Source organism: Cavia porcellus, unplaced genomic scaffold, assembly GCF_034190915.1.
Source record: "Cavia porcellus strain 051 isolate PalLab524CR breed Dunkin Hartley unplaced genomic scaffold, mCavPor4.1 scaffold_33, whole genome shotgun sequence".
NCBI lineage: Eukaryota > Metazoa > Chordata > Mammalia > Rodentia > Caviidae > Cavia > Cavia porcellus.
The window spans coordinates 20,262,082-20,277,318 of NW_026947516.1; the positions used below are offsets into that span (position 1 = coordinate 20,262,082).

The window sequence follows — 15,237 nt, forward strand, 5'->3', positions numbered from 1 at the left end:
TTCTTTCTCTCTGTCTTATCTGTCTGTCTGTCTGTGTCTGTCTTTTTTGTTTGTTCTCTGCTGTTTCTGTTTGTCTCTGTCTCTGTCTCTATCTCTGTCTGTACTGGGGATTGAACCAAGGCCTTGTCCATGCTGGGCAAGTGTTCTACACTGAACCACACTCCCAGCCATTTTTAAAAATTTTACAACAGTCTCACCAAGTTGCCTAGGCTGGCCTCAAAGTCAGATTGTCCTTCTTAGGTCCCCTTAGTAGCTAGTAGTATAAATGTGTGCCACCATCTCATTTTAATGAGTTCTGACATTGATTTTGAAGATATTATCTGTTTTCTATTTCATGAATTTCTGCCCTGAATTATTTCTTTATGTTTTTATCAGATTTGTTTTGTGGTTCTCTTTTAGCCTCTTGAGATTGATGCTTAGTTCATTTATTTTCAGTTATTTACATTATCTGATAGACCTACATATAATTCTCAATTTTCTCCTTAAGCATTTCTTTAACTTCTTCCCATGAATTTGTATTTTTGCTATTTTAAATTCATTATGATCTCTTCTTTCACTTACTAATAGATTATCCTTGAATGTATTTATTAGTTTCACATATGAATATTTTCTAATTTATTTCTATTGTGTTTGATTTCTTATAAATTTTAGTTGTGGAGAAAGAATATCTTCTACTTGAGTCTTTGTAATTTGTTTTGAATTGTATCATGACCTACCAAATGATATATTTTTATAGACGTTATATGTGTTGTTTGGGGGTTCTACAGTTATTTGCTTTGGTTTATATATATTTATTTGATCAAATTTTAAAAACGTTCAAATTTTCTTTTTGTGTTATTCTTTCTGAAATTGTAATTTGTTTTTCAAATTTCATTTTTCACTTTCTGAAAAGTTTTTTTCAAAATGGTAAAGTCTTGGTTTTTATTATTTTAATCCTAGAATTATTCTGTAGACCATTCTTGATCATTGTAATATTGTCTTTCTGAGTCATTTTCTGTTTCATGTGCTATTATTGGTTCTTGTTTGTGCTACCTCACCTTATGTACCTGGCCATCTTTGTTTATGTACTGTACACTGTAAATAATAAATATTATGAGGCTTAAGTTGAAGCCATCTTCCTGCAGAGAATTACACTTCACTTCTTTCTTGAGACTGATAACTGGTAACATTAATAATCTGAATGTGAAACCACCTTTAGCCAAGGTACATCTAGAGATTTTATCTAGGTCACCCAGATGATATGAAGCTGCAATTAAAGTCTGTCTAAGGACTGATTTATTGCAGTTTCTCTTATCCTGGGACTGTAGCTCTTAGGAACTTGAACTTCAAATGAGTGGTGGTTTATCAAACTTTCTATTGGTGAGGTGAGAAGAAGTAAGTATCTTTATTTCTTTAACATGCCAGCTACATTCTTAACATTTAAAAGGATTTTATTAGTATATTTGCGAGTATATAATTTTAGTTGTGAGGAGTTGGTACATGTACATAATGCATCTTAATTCCTTTTAGCAAAACTTCTCCTTTTGAAACACCCTTGGCTTTGATTTTGTACTACTGGATCTGTAAAGGTTTCAAGAACAGCCTGTTTTTTCTTTTATTTTCTTTAGATCGTCGCATACCAAAAGAGATAAAACAGCTTGGGGTGGTTTGGATTTCCTTTCTGAGTTCTATTCTTCTGCCTGATTTTAGCCAGGTAATTCTTCACAACCTTGTTAAGTGTTTAGAGCTTTTGAGCTGCTTTTAAAAAGTGTTTTCTCAAACATTTGTATTTGTCCTCAAAAGGACATTTCATCCAAGTTATGTAATTTTCCATTACCAGAAGCTAAAGTGTGTCAGTTTTTATAATGTTTTTTTTTCCTTGTAAGGACTAATCATTGTTATTCATATAAAATTGCAACTAAATCCAATTTGGCATAAAATTTTTTCTTAGTATGAATATTGGTAGTTAAAAGACCATTCTTGTCACCTATGTTATGTATTCACTAACATATTTAAATTCAAACTCTCAGTTTACATTGCTATGTTTTGATTGCTGCAGAGATGAGTTAGGACCAAATGTTCTTCATATGTATTTATATACAGAACTTTTTGGGTTCTGGGTCTTGTTAGTGGGAATGATTTAATTTTTATCTCATTTCCTTTGAAATGAGCCATACCATTATTAGCAGAGAATAGAATATTTCAATGTTTCCTGGGTGTTTTTCCAACCAGCCATAGAAAATGAAAGAATGATTCATGCTCGGAAGTACTCCGAACATCTTTTAACTGGAATATGACTGATGTGGTTCTTGAAACAGCTGATTGCTTCTTGTCATTTCAATTTCAAATGTCACCTGTTTTAGAGAACCCTCCCAGTCTGAGTAATCAGTCTTTATTCCTCCTTCATAACACGTATCAGTACTGGATGATAGTCTCTTTTTTTTCTCTCAAAAAATGTAAAGTTTGATGAGGACGAGAACCTTGCCTATCTCATTCAGCAGTCTTCCATGTTTTATTTACCCAGTCCATGAAACCCAGGAGATAGGAGTGATTTGTTTAATATTTTTTTAATTATGACATCGTCTACACTAAATATAAAATTATTTTGAAAACTCATTAAGCTAAAGTTAAATTTTGTGAAATAAATGTAGCAAAAGGAGGTCAGTGTGGTTGGAGTGAAGCAAGCTAAGGGAGAGGCTAGGAGATGGAATCAGGAGGGAAGATCCAGGCCTGTGAATTTCATTCATAGTGCTGTGGGAGGCTGGTAAGGGATTTTAAATGAGAAAAGTGGTATGATCTGACTTCCTGTAAAAAAAATACTACTCAGACTCCTGTCAAGACAGTAAGAAGTTATAGGAATATTTCAGTATGGTTTATTCTGGGATTTCACATCTGTTCTACTGGCTGATTTATCTACCTCAGTGCCCAAACCACCCTGTCTTAATTTCCATAGCTCCATTATTATCCCCAACATGTTCCTTAGGGCATCCAGCCAGATCCTATTCTCAAGGCCAAGTGTTGTTTCTTTTATTCTTATTTTCATTTTTAAATTCTTTTCTCCTTAAGAAGAAGAGGTTGTTGTTTATACTTAAAACTCTATTCTTCCATAGATACGTTAAAATTAACATTTTTAAATCCTCAGAGAACCAAATTAGGGTCTTGATTAGGATGCACTAATTGTATAGATCAATGTGAAAAGAATCCACATCATTATAGTACTGAAGCATCCTAGCTTTCAATATGGATAATTGCTTTATTTCAGTCTTCTTTAATACCTTTGAATAAAGTTATATATACTTGATTAGAGCTCTTGAATATCTTTTATCATGTTAAATCCTGTTTACTGTTACCATAAATGTGATTTTAAAAATAATATTTTCTGTTTCTGTTTATAAATGTAATTGATATTTGTATATTAAGCTTATGCTCAGATATTTTCTAAACACTTACTATTCTAATACTTTGTAAATTCCTTTGAGTTTTCTAAGTAGACAATAATATCTGCAAGTTCTGCTTAGTATTCCTCTTTCTGATCCTCTACACTTTATTCATTTACTTTTTCTGTACTGTGATGGCTAGAACATACCAAAATGTTTAATAATCATATTGAATATTAACAGTGGAATTCTTTATCATGTTCTTAGAACAACTTTTTTCTAGAACTGGGAATTGAACTTGGGGGCTAATACATGCTAGACAAATGTTCTATCAGTAAGTTACACTCCTAGCCCTTTTTTTTGTCTTTTTCTTTTTTATTGGTACCAGGGATCGAACTCACGACCACACACTTGCAAGGGAAGCACTTATGCCGCTGAGCTAAATCCCTAGTCCCACACTCCTAGTAGCCCTTTTTCCCTTTTTATTTTTTTATTTTGAGACAAGATCTCACAAAGTTGCCCAAGCTGGCCTCAAACTTGTAGCCTTCCTGCCTCAGCTTCCTAAGTACCTGGGCTTATAGGCATGGGCCACCATGACCTCTCATGTTCTTAATTTTAGAGACGATGTCTGATATTTCACATTTGAGAGTATTTATTGTAGGCTTTTGTTAGATACCTTGATCAGAATGTGAACATTTTAAAATCATTTGATTATGGACATGTTTTTTCTTTAGAAAGATTATTTCCATTTATATTCTCCCTGTTTGAAGGGGCACATCTTGTTAGTACTTATCCGCATCATATATGGTCTACTTATTTTTTTTAAAGTTTCAAATTTTATAGGCAATGAAGAACATTTCTTTGTTTAGATTTCTTTCTTTACTTTAAACCAACATTTTATGCTGATACCATCATTATTCTTTATGGAAATAGGATAGCTTTTTTAATTAATTAAAAGAATTTATTGTTAGGCACTAGGGTACATGCCAGTAATCCAGTTACTTGAGAAGCTGAGGCAGGAGAATGGCCAGTGTGAAGCCAGTCTGGGTAACAGGTATTGTCTTAAAAAGAAAAATAAATAAGAGAATTTATTTTGAAATTATTTTAGAGTTGGAGAAAAATTACAAAAATGGTATAAAGAATTTTGTGTTTCTTGTATCCCTGATCCAGATTTTCTTTTTGCTGTTGCTGTTTTGAGACAGGGTCTCAAAATGCAGTTCAGGCTAGTCTTAAATGCACTATGTAGCCCAGGGTGGCCTAGAACTTGGAGCAGTCCTTTTGCTTCAGCCTTCTGAGTGCTGAGGTTACAGGCATGTGCCACCATGGCCAGCTGGGAGTTTTCAAATGTTACCATTTTATTGTTTTTGCTTTATCATTGTCTTGCTTTTGTGCCATGTACACGTATGTATTTTTTTTGAAAAGCTTTTTTTTTATTTAAAGAGAAAAACAAAACTAAATGAAGCAAGACAGTAAAAGGCTAGAAGCAACACAGAATTTCAAGAGAAAAAACATACAGTAAGAGTTCACCAGTTAATAGATCACACATTGTCAACTTACAAACAGCTGTCCAGATTACAAAATTAAAGCATACAAAGTGGAGATTAATACAGTGAGATTGCAGTCAGTTCTGTTCAATGATCCAAGAAAAACTCAGCAATATGGTTCTCTTTCCTACACATTTAAATAAACTTGCAGTTATATCCTTGAGATCACTTTTCTTCCTCTCATTTTTACACTAACAATCGCGCATTTTAGTTTCCATTACTTCCAAAGTTGTTTTAACTTTTTCTTTGAAGAGGAAAAGAAAAAAGATTGAAAAAAAAGGCCAAAAAACAAAAAAACAAAGCAAGATGGACCAAAGAAAAACCCAATGTGACAAAGCAAAGCAGAGTCATTTAGATCAGAGGATGGGCATAGCATAAAATGAAAAAAAAAATAAAAAAATAAAGGAGGGGATTACTAGGTGATCAACAATGGTTACCATTATGCCTCTTGTAATCCTAAAAAGAGTAGCCTATATCAGCTAGTATAAAAGAATTGAACAAAACTGTACATAAGACCAATAAAACCACATTGGAGAGCTTACAGGATTCCAAAGAAGATAATAGTCAAATAATAACGGGCATCATAGAATATCTGGTTGCCTTCCAAACGGTTGCCTATACCCTCAAACTTGATACTATTAAGCGAAACAGAATATAATAAAATCAGTCAGAACAAGATATTGAGAACACTACAGGGGTTCAAATCAGGTTAATAGGGAAACAAAAAAAATACTATAATCTATCGCACTATTTTTAATTTAATTTTCCCTTAGTTAAAAGATACTAAGAAATAAATTAATTTTTTTAAAAAAAGGAAAGAAAAAGGGGAGGAGACTGAGATAGAAAAAAAGAACGTATCAATATAACAACACTGGTCAGAATCGAAAAATTTAACTATCATTGTGTTTCACCCCCAGATAGCTTGACATTAATAGTAGTTACTATAGTGACTCTTTCCTTGAAATATTTGAGTCTAACTTCGTATACTATAGCATCAAATTTATCAAGACAGTGTGAGACCGTTCAAGAGAATGAAATTGTTGCAGGGAATTTAGAACCTGCTAGCAGATAGTATAGAAATTGATGTTTGGTTTCTGAAAAGCTTAAGTTGTAAACATGATATCCCATTATCTGTAAAAATTGCTGGTACTAGTTCTTAAAAACAAAAGCATTGTTTTCCATATCCATATGCTATCATCAAAACCAGAAAGTTTTCATAGATATAATGCTATTGCTAATCTCTAGATGTTTAAATTTTCTCAATTATCTTTTCTAGGATCTAATGTAATAAATACATGGTTATACATGGTATTTATTCAGCATGTCTCTTAGTTTTTTTAAAAATCTGGAAGTTATTCAACATTTTTGAAAGAATACAAGCCAGTAACTTAGTAGAATATCTTTTGGCTTAGGTTTACCTGTTACTTTTTGTGGTTAGATTCAGGTTTTACATTGCTGACAGAAATGCCAACAAAGTGATGATGCGATGACATCCTATCAGTAGGAATCTAATATTGGTTTGTTCCATTATTGAATATATTAACTTTAATCACTTAGTTAAGGTTGTGTCTGGAGGATTCTTCAGTATGAAATTATTATTTTCCTTTTGTAATTAATATGTATCCTGTGGGGAGATATTTTGAGATGAAATAATGTCTTGTTTTTCATCACACTTTGAACTACTTGTTTTAGCACATAGTGATGATACTTGCCTAAAATAATTATTACCAGAGCAGTAGCCAAATGGAGATTTAAAAAACTTTCATCACTGCATCTATTATATGGAATAACAGTCTGCAGAAGAGCTTTCCTTTTTATCAGTAAAGATTTGTGCAATTTGATTTTATTCTTCTACATCATAATCTATTAATATCCTTATTTATTTTGCTGCTCCAATTCCAAAATTATTCATTTGACTAGTGGGAATCACTTAAAGTTAATTCTTGTGTCCATCTAACACATCCCATCATTCTTTGAGCATTTGCTTACTTGATGGCAGTACAGAGAAACTATCCCTACCGTCATGTTGTGGCTTCCTTGCCTTTGCCTTGGAATTAGCTATTTCTCCAAGGAACCTGGATCCTTTTGTTGGAGGACTAGCTGTGCTCATGACTGGTGGTGTGTCACTGCTTTTAGAAGCTCTGAGGGGATATATATATGTGAGTATGTAATCATTTATAGTATATCAGTTTTTACTGCTCTAGATATTGAAAGCTGAACTTATATTGTTAAGCTTTCCCCTCTTCATATTTATAACTCCTTTTTTATGAGAATAAGAAATCAAGGCTCATTATCTACAGTATATTTTCTTAATTTGTTCATTCCTAGAATACAGATAGAGAAGTTTCACATCACCGTGTAAAAACAGATATCTAAGGGGGAGAGTACAATATTTGTTTATTTTTTTTTTGTTTTTAGTTTGAGGAAATTGTTAGTTGAAGTACTGTTTTCAAAGGCTGCCTGGGGTTAATTCTTTCTCCTTGATTTCTCTTTCAGCATGATTATGGTATTCATTTTAAGTGCTGCAAGTGCATTCCAGTTTGGGTTTTTCTCATATTATTGTTGTTTCTTCTTTTTTTCAGCATATGAAGAATTGATAGGGAGTTTTAAAAACTGTACTAAAAAGTAGGGTTGGTTATTAGAGTACTGCAGTATACAACTAATGGCTCTTCATTGTTTCTGTTCTTTCAGGGACTCATTTAATATTTCACTATTAAAAGGAATATGTGAAAATTTCTGCCAACCATTGAGAATTTCTTCCTTTGGACATTTTTCTTCTACTTTATATATAATTTTCTCAGAAGTTCCTTTTTTGGTGCCATGTTTTGTGGCTTACATCAAAAGAGGAGTTTGTCTTCATGAAGATTCCTAACATTGGTAATGTGATGAATAAATTTGAGATCCTTGGGGTTGTAGGTGAAGGTAAGTTAGAATTTTTACTTGTCCTGAATTTTTGAGCAATATACAATTATACCTACTACCTCAAAATATACCAGTTTAGATCCTGTCAGTGGAGCCTGTATCAATTCAGATACTCATCTAAGTGTATAAAATATAAAATAACTATTTGAGTCTTACACTCTATTTGAAAGTCAATAATACTTTAAAACTCTTAAAAGTTTAATAAATCAAATATTTCTTTCTTTTTGAGGCAGAGTTTTACTATGCAATTCTGGCTGATCTTGAATTCGCCTTGTAGCCAAGGGTAGTCTCGAACTTGCAGTAGTCTGCCTGCCTCAGCCTCCTGAATGCTGGGATTACAAGTGTGTACCACCATGCTCAGCAATCAAAAATTTCTTAAGACTGCCTTAATTTTATTATCATTAGTTATTATGATTTATTAAGTATACTCTAAAGATAGTTTTAAAGTTAATTTTTGTATCTAAGTTTATTTTCAATAATTTAAAATTTGTTCATGTATGTGAAATTTTACTTAATACATGGTCAATAAGTGAATAAATAGCTTTTATTTTATTTTATTGAGAATGATGAACCTTATTTTATAAATTTTTAGGCACAGAATTTGGTCATATTTTAACATCTCCTAATAAGGATCTATCATCATTTGAGAGTACATTTTCTTTCCTAATAGTACATAAAATAATTCTTCAAACTAGTGATATTATTGATTGGATAAAATATGGTAATTCATTTTTCATAAGCTGACTTCTAGAAAAGCCATCATTTCTTCCTGCTTTTTTCAGCTTAATAATTTTTGCTCTTAGCTTAAAGATAATTTTATGGAACTCTTGATAAGTGATTTTGTTAATAGAAGAGAAGTTATTATAGTTATAGTTTGTTATAAAAGTTTCATATTTTCAAATTTTGAATTTATAAAGAAGCTTTAAAAACTTAGAGGAATAACAAAGCTGTTCAAGATTTTAATACTAATTTGGTAAATCCTTTTCAAATAAATGGAAACAAAGCAGAGTCTAATCATTGAGTGCTTGTTTCAAGGTTTCACATTAAAACCATATGTACTAGTTAGCTTTCCTGTTGCTGGGACCAAATATACAACACCTGCAACTTAAGGGCAAAAATGGTTTATATGACTTGCAGTTTCAATGGATTTGGTCCATGATCTCCTGACTCCAAGTCAGACCTCGTGGAAAGATGTAGTAGAGTACAGTTGCTCAGTTAATGCCTAGCAGGAAGCACAGCAGATTAGAAGTGCCAGAGATGAAGGGGCCACGGACAGATACAGTCCTCCACATCACGTCTCTGGGACCTACCCATGCAGAAGTGTGCTTTATTAATCCTTGGGATAGCTCCCATCCTAATAAAATTGACAATCCATTTTAACCTTCATAGCACATGAAAAGACTAAGTCCTTCTTTCACTAGCCTACTCGTTTTTCCATCTTTTCATTGGTATTAATTATGTAAATAAAATTCATTTTGAATCTCTCACCTACTGCTTTATAACAGTTGCCTTTTAAAATTTTATATATCAGAAATATTGCAGTTACAGATAGGCAATAAAGCTGTTGACTGAAGAAAGTCAGCACATAGGGTGCAGCAAAACTAGCACTTTCCAAATTCTGAGCCTAGGTTTTTCTGGATCATAATCTTGATTTTCTCATATATCTATAGGTGATCATCTTCTCAGTATTGGCTTAGAGTAACCTAAAATGTCAGACACCTATATAAATTCAAATATTGTAAATTATGACCAGAACTGTCATAGATAGATAGATAGATAGATAGTGTAATTTTCTGTAAACCACTTCAGAGGATTTTAGGAAAAAAATATATAAAGTAATGGAGTATATAAGAATCTGTTAAGCACATTGTACTATTCCTATAGCATAGATAGTGCATTTTCACTTCATAGAAAAACTGGCAGATGCAGTTAGGATAATTGAATTGAAGAACTGGGTACTTGTTGGTGATTGTGGAGTTAATTTGGTGGTTCTTATGGCTTGTTCCACCGTAGCTATGATAATAAGATTCATCCATTTCCACCAAAGTGAAGGAAACTTTTAGGACTGTTGGAGACACGTTTTATCTTCCTAAAGTCTCCTTCTCATAGTTTCATATAGGTTTTGCCTGTCTACTAATGCCATTGTTCTTGGCTTTGTTCAGAGCTCCATTACCATATATTATGTCTTGATTCTGTTATTCATGTTAATAACTTTAACTTCAGTTTCCTGGGTTTCTTGCTGTCAAAGTATGCCTCTTTGCTCTGCTCTAAGAAAGTAAGCTTATTACCTTGACAGTAAGTAACCCAAAAGACAGGAGTGAATCTTATCAAAATACGCCAAATAAAATAATAGCTATGTTACCTGTGCACTTAAACTGAGTTTTTTTTTAATGGCAAAAAAGTATCAACTCCTTATAGTAATTAACTGAAATGCTGAGGATTGAGTCCAGGGCCTCAAGAATGCTAGGGAAGCAGTCTACCACTGAGATACAGTCCCAGACTTGAGCTATACTATTTTGCTACATGAAAAGGATATTCCAGTATCCTGGAAGAAGGTTTAAGTGACTTCTAGGGCAGATAACATATTTAGATATACTTTATGCTTAAATTTACTCTTGGAAATTAATTAGCTTTTAAGTTCCCTAGAACTTTTTGAGTTAATTTTCATTTGCTTACAAGTTCTCATGACCCAGACTTGTCTCAAAAAATGTTTTAAGACTTTAAAACATGTATCAAGTGAAATTTTCTTTTAAAAATGGAAACATTTAAAAAGTTTATAAAAATACATTTATTCTCTACTTACATATGGCTCAGTATTGTATAAGCACTCTAGGATACTGTCATTTTGTGTGTTATTATTATAGCATATACTGATATGCAATATAAGTGTAGCACAGCTTTGATTTTTTTCAAGGCTTGTAATTTGTGCACATGTCCCTGATTGTTTACTTCTTTCTTATTATAGGAGCCTATGGAGTTGTACTTAAATGCAGGCACAAGGCAAGTACATGGCTTTTACATGAAAATATTGGTTAGATTTTTTGAAACTAACACATTGTTCTGTACATGTGGGCACATAATTAAAAGCATCTGGTTATGATGATGACTTGTAATGAAGTAGAACTGATATGTAAACCTGTAAAAAACCTTTTCAATAAGCTTGATCGTGTTAAGTGATTATTAGTTTTTTGCAATCACACGCTCATTTTTTCAGCCTGTGCATAGGTAAAAAGCTGCCTAATGGGAAGAGAAAAAGGTGGTAGGATGGGAAGAAGAGAAGCAAAGTAGTGACAAAACTATGTTCAAATGTTATAAGTGAGTGTGTTGTTCAGTGATTTTTTTGTAGACCTAGTAACTTGGATTACTTAATGGATTTGAATCCAGAATTTGACGGGCAGTGGATAGCTTTTGGTGATGGATTGGGACATGGAATAATAGTGCATGATTATAATTACTAGCTATAGTTGATCACCTTGGAACAGGCTTGAAATGAATCTTATTATAGATTGTTTAACTGATAATAATGACAAATTATTCAGCAAAATTATTTGAAGTTTCCATAGCTGTTGCTTAGTAGTGAGCATGTTTTGCTTAGAGATAAGATAGTAGGTGTTACAATTTTAAATGTTAGGTCAAGATTTTTATTATGTACTGGATCTGAGTATTAATATTGGATTTCATGTTATTTTGTGTATGATTTGCTAACACTAAAGTTTTAAGACCAAAGGGGTTTTTTTTGTGATTTTTACAATGATATAGTTTGTGCCTGAGATAGAGTTTAGCAACTTAATTTAACTTATTTAAACTCTTGAATCTGTTCATCATCTATCAATAGTAATATGTCTATAAATAAAGATGATATAATTTTGTTTGTTCTTTCCTATTATACAAAATATGACCTACTTTTTGGATTTAAAGATTCATAAAATTTAGTGTCTGTTGTTTAGTTTAGATCACAAGTCTATTTTATGTAGTGATTTCTATTCTTGATATTAGATGTTTGAAATTTTAAAAAAAATTTATGTTATCTGATGATCTCTTTGTCAGTGAGTCTCAAAAACTGTTTGAATACTATTGGTTCTTAATTAAAGGTGATTAAAATTTAAAATAACTGTAATGAAAATAAATTTAGTACCTTGAATATCTCATTAGGAAGTATTACTGCAGTTTGAAATTAAACATGGAAAGCTCCCTAATGAAATGCTGTTCTTTTAATGAGTTGCTTTGAGTTACAATAAATTTGTGAAGCTTAAAAAATAGGATTTCTGGGTAGATATTACTCAGGGGAAATCAGCTGTCAGTTTCAAAGTTAAATTTGACTTTTTTATGAATATAATGTCTCTTTTTATGTTGTGGTTATGTTTGTATAGCATTCAGTTCTTAATCTTGGCTTTTAAAATCTGAAGACTTCTGAAATATATATATATATATATATATATATATATCCACCATACATATATGTAATACATATACATGTATATAGTACATAATTATATGTGCTACTAATAGCCTAATATTAATACAAATAGCTCAAGTTTTTTTCTCTTATTGTCATACTTCAACCTGTTAGCTTTTTCTTTGTACTTTTGGAACCTTGCCTTAGCTTTCTTTCAGCTTTTTATGTAAAAATAAACTTTACTAGTTGAGTATGTTGTTTTTCCATTCCCATTTACTTACAATACAATTCTTACATGTACCTGGTCCTCATAATAACATATGTTTAGTTGACAGAAAGATGGGCCCAGAAGGAAATTGGATAAACATAGTAATCTCTGCTCTTGGGAAACCAGCTCTGAATGTGAACTCTGATTCCTAGTGGCTATGTGGAGGGGATGTTGAGTTATAAGGAGGAGTAAGCCATACTTTACTTGTGCCTTGTATGGCTTACAGTCTCTCTGAAGGGATAAAAGAAGATAGATAAGCCATAAAGTTGCTGCAAATGAAATTGCATCTAAAATTTTTCTTCTTGCTACCCTTCACTTGATGAGGGACTCACTGACCAGCTTTCTAAGTATTATTGCTTTGCTTTTTATGCATCTAAAAGTATATCACTGGATGGAAAATTTAAAGCATAAATTAGTGCCTAACTCAGAATAATATAAAACTCTTTTTAGAATCTGCAGCTGTTTAGTCATTAGACTTGTTATATCTTTTTCCCAGCTAAAATCAGATCTTCAAATCTATACCCCATTATCCAAAAATAGAGAATTTGATGCTTCTGGTAAGATTTACACTTTAGGATCAAATGAATGGATTACTACAAAATTCATATTATAGTTAAAAATAGATACAATCCTCCCTATTGTAGTCATTATATATAAAATACTCATACTGATGTATTTTGCATGCCTTGACATTTTCATGAAGTGCTTATAAAAATGTATAAATCAGGTCCTTGTGATTACTTAGGCATAGGTCTGTTGACTACTTAAGCATCAATGGGTATCTTTGGAATGGTTAACTGTTAGCTATATGTGTATATACATAGTTAAATAATTCTTAGGATATTGTATATTTGAGCAGGTATGAAAGTAAGTTACTGTTTCAATCTGTGTACTGTTGTAAGAGTTTTTAGAGGTCAAGTTTATAAATGGATTTGTTTGGTGTTTTATGAATACCATATAATGTTGGGCTGTTTCAGGCTAAAGACCATACTTATTAATTTACTGAAATAAATGCTGTTCATTTAAGAAAGAATAATATAGCTTATACTCTTTTTTGACAGATTGTATATATTGTTACATATACATATTGACATGTGTCTGAAAACTTTTAGCATTGACTATTAAGCTTCTATCTATGGCTCCTTGTGACTATTCACATTTGGAAGACATTCTGGTTTGAACTTTTATCTTGCATGTATGCATTGTTGATTTTATTTGCATTTGTGTTTTGAGGTGCCTATGAGAGGGGAAGCCATGTTCTATAGGACACTTTTCTGATCAGAAGCCCAAAAAGGTCATGCTCACAACAAGGCAGAGAAAATTGAATGAGATTGAAATAGGAAGATTCAGGGATACAACTCAATTGTAGAGCACATACCTAGCATATGTGAGGCCCTGGGTTCCATACCCCATACTGCTGGAAAAGGAAAGGGAAGGAGAAAGGAGATTCAGTTAAAACCAGAAAAAAAGTTAAAAAAAAACTCTGAAGAAAGAGAGTTTGTACATGGGGAAATGGACTACAGTGCTTATTGAGCCTGAGACAGGAAAGTGCTGCTTCGTATGATTCCTTTACTGTGGCTGGAGATGACCTGTGTGAAGTTTTTGTTGGTTTGAGATAGCTGACTCGAGATAGCTGATTTACAAAGTTGCGAGCAATCCAGTGTTGGGATATGTCTTCTAAGTGGGCAACAGTGATAGCACTGACTTATAAAAAGGGAAAGATGTAGAGAATGGTTACAGGGACTTAGTTTCTATAGGGGGATCTGAGGCGATTGGAAAGGTTTGAATGGAGCAAACTGGAAAAGTATTGGTATTGTTTATCTGACTAGAACACTTCTAAAGGGTATACAAGTTTGAGGGGAGAAGTATTGATAATAAAGGATAAAAATGGCAAGGGTAAAACCCCTGAAACTATTAAATACCACATATTGAGCTCTTCCATATACCAAACACTAGTAGATGTTTTAAGCTCTACGGTAACCCTGCTCTTACTCCTGTTTGGCAGTTAAGGAAACTGAGTAACAGAGGAGCTGTATCACAAAGCCCTTCAAGGTCATGTAGCTTGTAAATGGTAAAGTAGGCAGTGGTCTGCCTCCAGAAATTGCTAACTTGAGTATGACATGGAGCTGTGAAATGATGTGAACCTTCCAAGAGGCAGTGCAGAGCAGAGTGAAGGGCCGTTTAAATTGATGAGATTTAAGAAGAGGTGGCCAGACCTCTTGAAACAAAGAAGAGAGACTTTTAAAGATATTACCAGTAGTTTAAGAATCTGTGAAAAGGTCCATGATTAATAAGGATTGAGAGGCGAACAAATCCATTTCATTTAACAAGGCCATTTACTAGTGATCTTTTTAGACAAAATGGTTGTAAGAGGCAAAGAGAGTAGATAGAGAAAATCTGGAATGGGCCATTTTTCTCTTTGAGTATTGAGAAAACGAGATTGAGAGTAGTAGGCAATGCAGAGTTGGTTAAATATTTTCTAGACAAAAACGCCCATATTCCTTTTTAGTGAAGAGGCATACTCAGCTCTTATTACTCAATTGTCACAAGTTGTTTTTAGCTATAAGGCTTCATTTTTAGCAACCATTATATATTTTGAATTAGTGACTCCTTCTCTGTCTAAATTTACTTTTTACTATAAAACTAAATGAGCACTTGGTTACTTTTTTTGTAAACTGAACTATTTCAATAAAATACTTAAAGAAAAAACAATGAACAATCAGTAGTTTAACAGATTATTTATAGTATTTT

General features: G+C 32.5%; 1 protein-coding gene across 4 annotated transcripts in view; it reads left to right on the top strand.

Moving 5' to 3' along the window:
* Window positions 1-15,237, top strand: part of Cdkl5 (cyclin dependent kinase like 5) — a 193,164-nt gene that overhangs the window by 63,762 nt on the left and 114,165 nt on the right. For 2 of the 4 annotated variants that reach the window (XM_063242991.1, XM_063242993.1), the window contains exons 3-5: window positions 1,608-1,693; window positions 7,592-7,822; window positions 10,788-10,822. The exons of 1 other annotated variant lie outside the window; for it this stretch is intronic. In XM_063242991.1, the coding sequence (XP_063099061.1) occupies window positions 7,759-7,822; window positions 10,788-10,822 (99 nt within the window). In that variant the 5' untranslated portion in view covers window positions 1,608-1,693; window positions 7,592-7,758. The remainder of the gene's footprint in view (window positions 1-1,607; window positions 1,694-7,591; window positions 7,823-10,787; window positions 10,823-15,237) is intronic. One more of the 4 variants, XM_063242992.1, reaches the window with a different exon arrangement.